General features: G+C 48.1%; 1 protein-coding gene across 3 annotated transcripts in view; it reads right to left on the bottom strand.

Annotated features, from left to right (window-relative positions):
- KIRREL3 (kirre like nephrin family adhesion molecule 3) overlaps nucleotides 1-13,931 on the bottom strand; it is a 258,248-nt gene that overhangs the window by 217,509 nt on the left and 26,808 nt on the right. For all 3 annotated transcript variants that reach the window (XM_074976739.1, XM_074976740.1, XM_074976741.1), the window contains exons 2-3: nucleotides 8,814-8,963; nucleotides 7,276-7,425 (exon numbers count right to left, since the gene is read on the bottom strand). In XM_074976739.1, the coding sequence (XP_074832840.1) occupies nucleotides 7,276-7,425; nucleotides 8,814-8,963 (300 nt within the window). The remainder of the gene's footprint in view (nucleotides 1-7,275; nucleotides 7,426-8,813; nucleotides 8,964-13,931) is intronic.

Below are 13,931 nucleotides of genomic sequence, written 5' to 3'. Positions count from 1 at the left end.
ACAGTGCCTGTGTACACAGTTTTGTTGGATTTGCAAGCCTAAAAATAGCCTACAAAAATATCAGTGCCTCCTCAGTACATGCAGCAAGTGCCCCTGTAAATAAAGAGAAATCACTGCCACTGAGGGGAACGGCTGCTCTCATTACAAGTCCCTGCGTGGTGCCTGGGCCGGTAGCACCACCACCAGCAGAGAGAAAGACAATTAGTTCTAGAGCATTGCTGTCTCTGCTCTCAAAGCTCCACCAGCGGCGCCCCTCCCATGCACTGCTGCTTTAATGTGACTGTGTTACTGGCTCTTTCCTTGGGCAAGCCTGAGCAATAAAGCTCTCGGAGTGTGCCACGGGCTCTGAAGCAAATTGTATGGTAGTAAAACTGCTGAGACAACCAGCTCCCGGAACCCTCAGGGTAACTTTCTTCCAACTTTTAGAGATTTCCTGCTTAATACACTTGAAAGACTCCCTCCCACTTCCGGATTTTATAAACCCATTACACTCGTGCCTTTCTTGGATCACTGAGAAAGAAGTTGGAAGGCAAATCCACTCCTGAAAGCCAGTGGGGTGGTTCTGCAGGATCAGCAGTGGGTGGGGGAAGGGGAGAGAATAGATAGGCTTTTGCAGAATTGAAGGTTTTTTCCAAAAATAATTTTGACATACATCAGTGTTTATTTTCAAACATTTTTTTCTATTTATATTCATTTGAATTTTCAAAACTGTATGCAAATGCGGGGAAGGGGGAAAGTCAAGCAATGGAGAGGGTCAGACAATTTTAGATGACTATAGTAGATACTGAAATTTAAAATGTCAAAACTTTACAACTGTTAAAACATAAATTGCAACATCACATGTCAAAATAGACAAAATAAATATCCTTAAATCAACCCCCCTGCAAGCTCTCATGCAGCATTTTTCTGAGTGTGTGTCTGAGTACATTTGTATTATTATTGATGGAAATATTTTGTGGTTATTTTGTATATGTACACAGTGAAATCAATGTTGGTAAATGTTGATTCAACTGTACGCACACACACACACAACTGCAAAAGATTTCCATTAATAATAATAGAAATGTACTGACAAGCACAATAAGAAAAATACTGCTTGAAAACTTACTGGAGTTTGATTTAAGGACCTCTATTACACATATTTTGGCATGTGATGTTGCGTTTTGGGAAGTACAGAGAAGGAACAACCCACCTCAAATGAAGATCTTCTTGTCCTGAAATGTCTAGCTTTTGGGAATGTACGTGTCATCTACCACAGCAGAAGCACCAAATTTGCCCCTCTGTAAACTGTAACTGCTGTGTTACTTGGTATGGAGTCACAAATCTTCTTAAATCAAAGGCATTTATTAAACAAAACAACTTAAATTAATAGACAGCAACAAACATGCTTCAACACAGCTCAAGTCCCAACTGTGCTTTACTTGTTTACCAGAGACCATGCCCTGTCTGGTATGCTGTCTAGCATATAGAGACATCTAGTGATTGAATAATACACTGCAAGTAAACGTACTGTAACACAAGGATGTCAGCAGTATTGTCATCCCCACCACATGTCTAGTAGGGAGTTCTGAGTACAATAGGGTGGGATGCATGTGCTGTAGATGCTCCATGGACCTCTGGACCTTGCCCTTGGTGGGTTCCAGCCACACTTACAGACTCTGAGGGTAGGAATTCACTACTTGGAAAAGCAACCTGGGATTCCGGGGTTTGATTTCCTACTAGGGGTGCACAAAATTGAACTATCTGGGGTCCACAGTCGACCCCTGTACTCCCCAATATTGTGAGAAGTAAGGGAAGTCGATGGGAGAGTTTCTCTGATCGACTTCTCTCTGTAAGGATGGCCAGGTAAGCTGATTGTAGATAAGTTGATTCTAGCTACGCAACTGATGTCTAATATAGACCTGGAGTATTGAAAATGTGTATATTTAGCAGCATGTTGTATGGATGTGAGACATAGGTGATAATGAAAGATTTGAAGAGATGGATATTGGCATTCGAGAGGAGTTGCTATAGAAAGATCCTGAGAATAGGATGGATGCAGAAGATCACCAATGGGGAATTATATAGGAAGATACAGCCAAAAGATAGCCTACTGCAGAAGTTATACAACAGAAGTTACAGGTATTTGGGCATATTTGCAGAATCAGTGACAAACAAAAAATCAAGACCCTGGTATTTGGCATAATGGACAGTTTGAATGGGAGAGGCAGACCCCCCCCAGAGAATGGGTAGATTATATAGTAGATTGGTGTGGAGCCAGTCTACAGAAACTAAGCCACTCCACCCTGGACAGGGAAAGATGGAAGGAAATAGTGAGAGAAGCATCAGACACCAATGGGTGCTGAGCCCATGGTAGTTGTTGATGATGATAGACCTGGTCTTAGTGTAATATATTTCTTTATAAACAGTCAGAAACTAAAAGGTGCAAATACCTCATGCCATAATTTATTTCAGTTACAAATAACTAGAGCTCATCAAAAAAAATCTGAATATTTTTCAACCATATAGGACTTTTCAATTTTCATGGAAAAAATTCATTTTGGTAGAAGTGTCTCAGTCCTTTGATTTAAAAAATAGAAAGTTTGTTAACTTTAAAAAATGTGAAGAGAAGGCGGGGGGGGGGGGAACAAAATGGGAAAAAAAGGTTTTAATTTAACTGAAAAAAAAACCCCAGAAAACTGAATGATTTTTTTTTGCCTGTCCATTGGAATTTTTCTGTGGTAAAATAAAGAACATTTCCCATTTAGTTCTACCAAAACCAACCAAGCAGCAGTTCCCAACCTAAGCCCTCAGAGCAGCACACTACAACGCATATGGTAACATGAGAGAATTGTCAGCTTTCTACTCACACAAAACTGAACACTTTTGCTCTGCCCCTTCTTTATGGCCCTACACACTGTTTCCACTCACAGATTCTTCACCAATGGGAGCTGCCGAGCTGGCGCACAGGGTAGGGGCAATATGGCCACTGTCGATGGACAGGATGCTGGGCAGATGAACCTTTGGGCTGAGCCAGTATGGCCATTCGTGTGTGGCTGCTGCACTCCCCTCACTCAGAGTACCTGTAATTGAGGGAATCTCTACTCAGCTCACCATGGAGATGCCTGTGGAGCTTAGTTAACTTGGAAATAAACAGAAATATCTGCACTGCTGGTAACTACCTAAAATTTCTCTCCATTTTCCTGTATAAATATGCCCTTTGCTTCCCTCATGTACAGTATAGTGTACCTGCCGCTCAATGCACGAAATGTTGTCAACTAATTGTTTGCCACCAGACTTCTCTCTCAATACACAGGGCTCCCAGAAGCATCTGCTCATTACATACCCACTGAGTTTCCCTATTGAGGGCTGGCCAGAGCGTAGCCTCCGGAATCACTACATGTAGCCTGTGGCTCCCTTCATCTGTGTTCCTGGTAATGACAGGTAGATGGACAGGTTGTTCTAATGCAACTGTTGACCATGGACAAATAATGATTCCTCAGAATAACCACAGACACCTCCTTTGTAACCCTTCCATTTCCTCTGACCGCTGGCATATATACATTTAAAGTTAAGAGGAATATGTTGCCGGGGGTTGCACATCCCGTATTCCAATGTGCTGTAATTTTACTGGGGTAAAAAAAAATAGACACTCCAAATGTGAGCGGCAGAACAGCCTAGGTAAATGTACCAATTAGCTAGTACCATGTATATTCACATCAACATTGCTCCAACACATTCCATAACCCCACAGATAATAATGATTTCCCTTTGATCCACAAAGAAACATCTTACAACTCAATCAGCACATCTCAGTTCTGACGCACGCTTATGCACCTGGGATGAAACTCATTTTGGAATCTTTAGTTCTAATTAAATAACATATTAGTTCTTTTGTATGTCTTTTGTAACATGTTATTATTATAAAACACAAGAAGGAGAGGGAGATTGGGGAGGATGCAGAGATGTAGCTAGCGTGGGGGTGAAAGTAAGTGGAGAAGGAATATAGGGCATGAATAATAGGACTGTTAGCTTCCTGTTCATTTCCAGATTTCTTTCATGCTGTAGAGACTTTTGGAGTTCACAGAATTATTCTCTGGAAATTATAATTTATAAATTAGAACTAATTTTCTCTGGTAGATGTACTCCATTGATTCATGCTTTCTAATGCTACTAATGAAGTGGCTTTTTGTTTCTTTTGGTTTTGTTTTTGCCCACTAATAATTAGACCTGATCAAAAAATGTAAGCAAAGCAGTTTATTTAAAAAATTATCTTTTTTCCCCCATAAAACTAAAGGAAAATTTCCACAGGAATGCCACTTAAATCCCAAAAGTTTTTTTTGAAAACTGAAAATTTTAACCAAAAAAAGGGGAATGTTTTGGTTTTTCATTGGGAAAACAATCAGAAAAATTCAGGGCTTCTTTGTAAAGTAAAACAATCACTTCTTTTGAAAATTTTCAGGCAAAATACTTACATTTCCTCAGTAGCTTCTCTAAGGCCTGGTTTGCACTGGAAAGTTTTATTAGCAACCTCCTGCCAATGCATCCACGATTAATCTTGTGTCCTGTCAATAACACCCTCCACTTTTACCATCTGTAGTGAGTCAGTATGGCCTCCTGCCGAACCGGAGGCAGGGGAAGCTATGCAGAGGCCCTGGTGGGCGGGGCCGGAGTCAGGAGACCAGAGGCCCGCCCCTCAGAGGGCGGGGCCAAGGGCTAGAAGAGCCAAAGGCGGGACACAGGAACTATTCGGGCCTGGGCCTCCGGGCAGGGAGGACGTGCCTGCACGAGCTCCTCGGGGCCAAAGGGAGAGGGCCTGCAGCCGCCCGGCCAGGCCGGAGGAGCAGGCCCCCAGAGGCTCCACGCAATCCCGGGTCCATATGCCCCAAGGAGACTACCCGGACTTCCCGGACCTACCAGGACCTTCCCACCGGCGGAGACCCCCTGCCTTGGAAGAGGCCCCAGGAGCGGGCTGCCCCAGAGTCCCGGCGGATCCTTACAGCACTCAGACCCAGGACCGCCTTGCGTCTCCTGTATTGCCGCCGCCTGACTACCCTAACGACATTGTTATGGACGATTGGCCGGAGCCCCCGAAGGTGGATGACCCGGAGGAGACCGACCTAGGAGGACCCCTCGACCAGATGGACTGGGACCTGCCGCCAACAGAGTGTGAGGTAGGAAGTGGCCCGGGGAACAACGCTCACGAACCAATGGCAGTGTGTTGCGGTCGGGATCCCCACTGCCGGGGTTGCATGTGAGCGACCCCCAGGGCCCCGGGCCGGGTCGCAGTGGAGTGGGAGGGCTTGCGACCCCCCTACCCCCTCCTTGACAGGGCCAGCCCCCGCTGAGCCTGTCTGTTTAACCCTTGTGTTGCTGCCCCGCCCCAAACTGAGGGCTGGGCCGGTGCTTAACCCTGGTGAACTGCTGCCCCGCCCCAAACTGAGGGCCGGGCCCAGAACTGTATTATTACTTGGGACTGCTGCCCTGCCCTGGACTGAGGGCTGGGCCCAGAACTGTATTATTACTTGGGACTGCTGCCCTGCCCTGGACTGAGGGCTGGGCCCAGAACTATACAACTCTTGTGAACTGCTGCCCCGCCCTAGATTGAGGGCTGGGGCCTGTATGGTGGTAGCGGTGAGCCGCTGACTGCCCGAACTGAGTACGGGCTGGTGCCCTAACCCCCGTTTTGTTGCCGCCCACCCTAGGCCAAGGGGCTGGGCGTCTTTGGACGTGTTACACCATCGTAGTTATTCCCCACCTCTGAGCACCACAAGCCCTTCGCCAGTACAGCATATTGGCACAGTGTCTGCAAACCAATACAGAAAGTCCTTCCTTTACACACCCCCAATACACACTCCCTTCAGTGGGCTGTCCATAGGCAGAGAGAGATGAACCTCTTGTGAATGGCCCAAGAACCTACTGCTACCCGCAGCCTTGAGAAAGCTTTTGCCTCCAGTGGTAGTCTTATGGCTCAGGCCAGCTAAGCAAGTAAGCATGATGTACTGAACTTTAACCAGGTGACTGATCCCTGTGACAAGGTGGTGGGAAACAACAGCGCAGCCAGCACTCTGATCACTTAAACAGCAAAGCAGCAATGAATTCCTCTCAGGGTGGGACATAACTAGTGGGTTAGAATGGGCTGCAGAGGACTAAAGAGCTAATCAGCACATTAAAGCAGAAGAGAGAAGGCAGAGCATAAAGGATGGGCTGAGGAGAGAGGCAGGTAGGGAAGCCAGAACCAAGAAGGATCTCAGGCTGCGTCTACACTAGCAAGTTGTGTTGACAAAACCGATATACCTGGTGGGCCCTGGGACCAGGTGGGATAGAAGTTGTCCCACCACGGTTCCTCACGCTATCAGGGTGGCAGGGAGTCAGGGAGTCAGGGTAGGCCTTGAGAGGGAGGAGGTGGAGTGCAAGGAACATGGGCGTGCACAGGGCCCGAGGCCTGAGAGTGAAGAAGCACACTGGCTGATCGCTGAGGGCTGTAAGCAGGCATGGGTGCTGTGGGGAGCAGAATGGACTTGCCAGGTACCAGAGGAAAGGTGCTGGGAAAGAGTGTTTGGGGAAGAGGCCTAGGGAAGAAGCTGCCAGACTGGGCGGAGGGAAAATCCTGTCTGTTGCAGCTGCCTTATGGTCCCTGGACCATTCATTACCTTGGAGTACAGGGTGGTTCTGGAATTCCCCCCATCCTCCCCAGGCCACCACAGGGTCTCCCTCCTGAGAAGGGAAACCAGGACTATGGAGGGGTTTTCACCCAAAACTGTGGACTAGCCTACGGTGAGGACGGCTCCGCAGGCTGTGACCCTAGCCTCCAATAAAGGGAAAGAGGCTGTGTGGAGGGTCACAGGAAGCCTCTCAGGCAAACACTGTCTGCTAGAGGCGTGGGACTCTTGGGAGATGGCCAGAGCTTTGCCACAGCATAGAGGAGTGTATGGATCAGTATAGGTGGTGGGAAGAGCAATGTAAAGAAATGCGTGTGTAGTTTAACAATGGAGGGTCTGTGTGCAGCCAGAGCAGAGGTCACAGAATGCTTGTGGGCTTCATGTTGTGCATCTGCTTCATGCTTTGCTGAACTGGCACCTCTAGTGCACCGCTGGAGTGCCAGGGAATCTAGCTGTCTAAGTGCAGTTTGTCCTGCTGTTACTTCTGCTGTGTATGACTCATGGGTCCTGATACATCCCCACAGGTAGCTCACACAACGTACTCTTTTCTGCACCAGCTGGTTTACCAGAGAAATACATTTCAAAAAAGGGCAATCCCAAGCAAGAGACCCTGCCAGGGGGAGGCAGAACTTACCTAGAACAGTCAGCCGGGCTGGTCTGGACCGGATGGCCGCCTGAATGGCCTGGCACTCATAAACAGCATCATCTTGGAGATCTGCCCTCAGGATTTTTAGGTGATGTTCTCCCGACAAATGGTCGCCCACAACCAAATAGCGTGGATAGCCTGCGGAGTGCAAAACACAGGTCAGGCGGTAGCCAGGCAGTCATGGCTAGAGACTGAGGAGTTTGTAATGTAAATCAGGGTTCCCCCACTTCCCTCAGCAAAGGCCTGCGACAAGCTTGTGGGTTAGCAGGGGTGCAGAGCCATTCTGCAGACTCATCGTGGTATCTAGGTCACGTGGGTGTCCTTGTAGAACAGGGGTGGGCAGTATTTTTGATGGGGGACCACTCCAAGAATTTCGTGCAAGAGGTGCTGTGGAGCCCGGGGTGGGGGTGTGGAGTTTGGGTGAAGGGGAAAGTTGTGACCTGAGATGAACAACAAGCAGTCCTGTAGTGCCTTAAAGACTAACAAATTTATTTATTAGGTAATGAGCTTTTGTGGGTAAGGCCCACTTCCTTGAATTCCCCAGATCTGAGGAAGTGAGTCTTACCCATGAAAGCTCATTAGCTAATAAATAAACCTGTTTGTTTTTAAGGTGCTCAGGGACTGCTTGTTATTGGTGAAGCTACAGCCTAACACTGCTATGTCTCTGAATTAGTATAGGCAGTATCTGAAACTGCCATGTGGATATCATGAACGACAGCCTGTTTTGCAATATTTGCTTATGCATTTCCTAAACACTATGCGCCACAGGCAACACCTGGATAAACATTTATTTTTCTTCAGCTGCAGCTTGTAAAGATGCAGTGGCTTGCATCTGCCTCTCGGACATACTGTTCCTTCCCATGCCCCAGCCAGATGAATTTGGTTGGAGGAGGTGAGCTGAATGGAAGGAGAAAAGTTGTCAGCACTGTCTATAGGGGTAGGTCCAAAACTCGCAAAGCATTTTAGCACATGCTTAACTACAAGCTCTTGCATAATTTCTATCTAAGCCACTGGGACTTAAACCCAATGACACTTAGGGGCTCTCCACAATTCAATTAGACACTCTCGGCTTGTCTGTGCCAGCTGTCTCTGGCTCAGGGCTGTTAAATTGTGTTGCAGATCTGACTGCAAGGGGGGAGGGTCCCAGTGCTGAGGCTGCACCTAAACTCAAATATCTGCACCACAGTTAAACACCCATTTAGCCCAAGAGCTGGGAGCCTGAGTCACCTGGCATGGACCTTCTGTGCGGGTCTAACTGCAGTGCAGCCATATCCTTCAGCTCTTAGTCCCGTTCCTCAAAAGGAGTCTTACCTGGGGGATGAATGGCTGGACATCGTTGGCACTCCAGGCCACACAAACAACGATTCTTTTGAAAATGGTGCACAGGAACTTTTGACGTTTTGACCCCTTCTCTGAGCAGTGCTCATTTCCCCCTCGCATCAGCCACAGGCTGCCTTGCAGAGCTGCCCTCGGCTACCATCCTAGCTGCTGAGTGGAAGAGGACTAAGGAATCGTGGAAGGCTTACTTGAGAGATCCCGGCCCACTCCCAGGGCGAGGCCGTCTTTAATCCACAGCACAATGCCATTGTACTCAGGGATGGCACACAGCAGCGTCACGGGCTGTCCAGCTATCACCACCTGGTCCTGAGGCTGCTGTGTAAAGGAAGAGGCTTGGCCTGGAGAAAGAAAGAGCAAGATGGTCACACAGGGCACCTGGAAGCCACAGGGATGTACGGTGTTTAAAACGCACTTTCTCCTTGTCGGTTTTACTCTGTGTTTGCACACTGCCTGGGCACTTTCAGCAGAGCCGGCAAACCCCGCAGCAGAGTACCTCAGGTAACTGTGTTCGCTGACCCCAGCCACGACGCCTGTGACCCAGGGCGAGGAAGGGCTGCACAATTACCAAACAACTGACCCAGATTCAGTCTGTGGGGAACCTGCCCCTTGCAGGCCAGATCAGGCCCGCAGCTTGCCTGGACCTAAACTGTGAGGCTTATGGCTCAGGCCCCTCCTGCAGCAGGGAGCCCACGATGGAGCTCCAGCCCCATGGCCTGCCTGCAAGCTGTGAGCACCAGTGCCGACTGCCCACTCTGTGCGTGTGCGTGTGCGCGTGCGCGTGCACGCGCACATGCTGGGGTTGCAGGGGGCTTGCTCTGAACCCTGCAGGCTGGATCCGGCCCGTGGGCTCTGCCTGGTGGTGGGGGAAGTGGCTCTTTGTGCTGCCACTCCCTCTCCTCCCTGGCTGGAGGAACAGCAGCACAGGGGAGTGAGGGCCTGGAGGCCTTTCCCCTCTGCTCCCTTTGTCCACAATCATGGCCAGCAGGAGCAGCAGCAGGTTTGTGTGCCTGCGAGGCATGGGGGGCATGGAGCCATGTGTGTCCTGGGGAGCTGCACAGGTAACCCCCCACATTACCCTCACGCACCCACCTGCTGGCAAGACTCCCACCGCAGCCCACTCTTGCACCCGCCTCTGGTCCAAACCCTGCACATCACCCCACTCCAGTAGCTCCCTCCATTCCAGACCCCACCACCTCCGGCCCATTCCTGCACCCCCAGCCTGCTCTGGCACCCTCCTCCGTTCCAGCCCCTGCACCACCACCTCTGGCCCATTCCTGCACCCCCAACTCCCTCCCACACCTGCACCCCCCGGCTGCTCCTGCACTCCCCCTTGCACCCAGACCCTCACCTCCACCATCCTCCAGCACCATCCTCCATCCCAAACCCCTGCACTCCCACCCCTTCAGCTCTTTCTGCATTAAACATTTGCTTTTTTTGCATTAAATTTATGCTTTTTTGGCGGTGGGGGGTGGGGGACGACCCACACAAATACCATTTTTCAACTTCAAAGCCAAACCTCTGACTTTTTAATTTCTGCTCCAACAGCCTAATGAAAACCAGCTGCCTAGCTCTCCCCATGTCACTAGTGCTCCTGGCGAGACAACCCCACAGGTGCAGCGTGTGTGGGTGGAGCGGGACGCACAGAGAGACAGACAGAATAATTACCAATTCCAAAGTTAAAAGCAATCAGAACATTTCCTGGGAACGCGCTCTGTTGGCATCTGCTAAGACTTCAGCAGCCTAATGAGGCCACACCCCATTCTGTGGCATCACCGGGGGGCACAGAAAACAGTGCTCATTCTCCATGCTTAGTCCGACAGGCACTGGGACTGCTGGGATAATATGCACGAGGAGACTGTAAGTGCCTCATTAACAACTAGACAGCCTCCCTTTGTATACAGAGATAAATGCAGAACCTGTTCAATTATCACAGAGGCAGCTACCTTGATACCTAATATTAGAGGACCCTGCTTGTCTTTGCCGCTGCCACCAGCTCCTTCTTCTCTCTTGCTCTCTAATTCAGGATGCACAATTGAGAATTACTGTGGAATAAAGCTACTGAGAGCCCTAATTTACCGCTATTGTTTAAGCAATGATCCTCTCCTTTCTGCTGGATTCAGATTGGAAGCTATCGAGCAGCTGCTGGAGTCTGCACACACCGGAAACCAGACAGACATAATGGTCCCCATTCAACAAAGCAGTTAAGCAAGTGCTTAAAGTTGTGAGCCCTCCTCTGCCTGTTTGGCAAAGCACTTTAGCGCATGGGACTGCCACCGTGTGGAATGGGGCACCCCCCAGAGCTACTAGCCCACTGCTTGAGTTTAAGTGAAGTGCTAAAGCTGGGTCTGCGACAGACTCATATCCTCTGTGGAAGGGCACGGGGGAGACATTAACACACACACTCACCAGTGTTTTACATACGTGTTCAGCTTCAGGTGCTTTGATTTCAACAGAACTTAAGCATATGCTAAAGCTTGAATGCTTTGCTGAATCAGGGGTATCGATATAACACTGAGTCCTAGTAGCAAAACTTCTTTTAATACTAGAGATTTGCAGAAGATTATTATTGAAATGGCCCTTTGGCTCTCTACTCCAGTCCAGATTAGTACAACCGCTTGGGATCAGACCACATCTCACTTCCAAATATGGGACAGAAAAACACGTATTACAAAAGTGAAAAGAAAAACAAGTTCTAACGAAGCAGACCTTGAGTAAGGAGCGGTTGAGAGATTTGGGCTTATTTACTTTGCAGAAGAGAAGAGTGAGGGGCAATTTGACAGCAGCTTCCAACTTCCTGAAGGGGGCTCTAAAGAGGATGGAGAGAGGCTGTTCTCAGTAGTGAGGGATGGCAGAACAAGGAGAAATGGTCTCAAGTTACAGAGTGGGAGGTGTAGGCTGGATATGAGGAAAAGCTATTTCATCAGGAGGGTGGTGAAGCACTGGAATGTGTTACATACAGTGGTCGTGACATCTCCACCCCTTGAGGGTTTTAAGTCCTGGTGTGACAAAGCCCTGGTTGGGATGACTGAGTTGGAGCTGGTCTTGCTTTGGGCAGGGGGCTACACTCAATGACCTCCTGAGGTCTCTTCTTATATGGTGCTGTCTGCAACATGTGCAATCATTTGCACCTATGCAAAATGTGTTTGGGGTGTGTATAAATTGTTACCAGATCAGAAAACAGTCTTTAAATGCCTATACAAGGTAGAAGACTGGGGGAACCAGGTTCCCTTATGACTGTAGCAGCCCAATTATGGACTGCCATGTGATGGCTGGACCATATTCTTGAGAAACCTATATGCTTGAGGATCAGCTTGGCTGTTCATTATGATGCTTGCTTTAGTTACAAAAGTTGGCCAGGTGCTTTACAGATGGGCAAGTGCAGGATCTGTCCTCTGAGCAGTTTACAAATCACAGCAGACAACAGGTTAGGGGTGACAGACAGAGTCAAAGCATTGAAAATATTTGTTAACAGTGCCTAGACAGTTGCTACTTGTCATTTGAGAAATCTAACCCGATAGCTATGAAGCAACGGAGAGGGGTGATGTTCAGCAAACAGTTTCTTAGTGTCACAGTTTCAGTCAAGAGCACTTTTCCCCTCCAACAGACCTACCTTTGCCACCATCTGGCATTCATTGACTAGTTTCTGCCAGCTGATTCCAATGCACCCCTCTCTGCTGCTACCTTGGCCTGCCATTCTCCACGCCTCTTGGTTGCCTATTTATTCACCGAACCTGGCCAATGGGAAGGAGAGGGACATTCTGGTCTTTCTCCTCTAGTGATATTTGTCTTTTGTGATATGTACGTGTACCACAAGAAGGGCCCTCGCCCCCATGTGGGGCCCCGCAGCACCGCAATATTACAACCCCCCTGGAATAATAACCATTATTATTCATGCGGGTTTGCTTGGTAAAGAGAAGTAGCCTGGCTAACCTGAAGGAACATCGATTGGAACCAAGGGAGATGAGGTTAGGAACTGGATTGTGTATCTATTTGGACTTTATATGGAGCAGGACTAGAGGGAGTATACAACACTGCCCTCTTTGGACCAGAGCCCACAGGGAAAAGCACACACAAATCCTAATTGTAGGCCAGGGTAACAAAACTGATTTAGGTTAAACCAGAGTAAACGTCTTTATGGACATTTTAAAATCAGAATTAATTTATATCCATTTAGCTTAATTCAGTTAGCAATTAAGATAAATCAGACTTAAGTGGGATGATACCAGGGTTTTGCAGCAAAACTGGTTTTCAAACCAATTTTAGGCTTGTCTCTAAAATTGTCTCTAGCTTGTCTCTAGGGGAAAGCTGCATCAAGTGAATTAGAATCAGTTTTTAAACAGATATAGTTAAACCAGTGGCTGCTCATATTTCCGTTTAGAAACAGCTTATTTTAGATAAACTTTAATTTGGTCACAAAGGACTCAAGCTAAATAGGGAAATTATAGCCACCATCAAGACAAAAATCAGACCATGCACACAGGAGTTTATACCACTGTAATACAGTTGATTTATTTTCACACCTTAGATTATACTGGTGCAGTTTTTCTCGGTAGACAAGGCTTTAGCTACTCCACTACAACTTTGTGTGTAGACAAGAGCCAGGTAACATCACTTCCAAGGTATTTCTAGGGCAGGCATCACCTTGGTACGGGCACACCAATGGACACTTTTATTTCACTGGTGCTGTAGGAGCTTGTGTTTTTAAAGGCAAAGCTCCTAACCTTGGCATGGCAGTGCATGTGTTCGGGCTGCTGATGTCTGTGTAGGTATCTAGAGGTTCCTCACAGTCTTGGGTACATCTATGCTACCCAACAGATCAACCCAGTCAGGGTCGATTTTCCAGGGTTTGACTTTGTGCATCTAATAGGATGTGCAAAATCGAGCTATCTGGGGTCAGCAGTTGACCCCTGTACTCCTCAATCTTGTGAGGAGTAAGGGAGGTCGACAGGAGAGTTTCTCCCATTGACCTCCCCGAGTGAGAACAGCTGGGTAAGTTGATCATCGACAAGTCAATTCCAGCTACACAACTGCCATGGCTGGAACTGCTTATCTACAATCGACTTTAAGGTCTAAGTATAGACCTGGCCTCACTTTCAAATGACTCTGCTGTAGATGAGATTTTTTCCCCTAGGCATCCATGAGCTGGTTTGTCTTCTTTACAAGAGAAAGCCAGACTCTCTAAGGGACAGAGAAACTTGGCTGCTCTGTAGTGCTGGCAGCACGGGGACAAGGGAATTCTTTAATCTAAGCATATCTTAGAGCACATGGATGAGATGTGGAGCCTTGGAAACAAACTTCTTTGACTA

This window comes from Carettochelys insculpta, chromosome 25, assembly GCF_033958435.1.
Source record: "Carettochelys insculpta isolate YL-2023 chromosome 25, ASM3395843v1, whole genome shotgun sequence".
Taxonomy (NCBI): domain Eukaryota; kingdom Metazoa; phylum Chordata; order Testudines; family Carettochelyidae; genus Carettochelys; species Carettochelys insculpta.
This window is presented reverse-complemented; position numbering and strand designations above follow the sequence as displayed.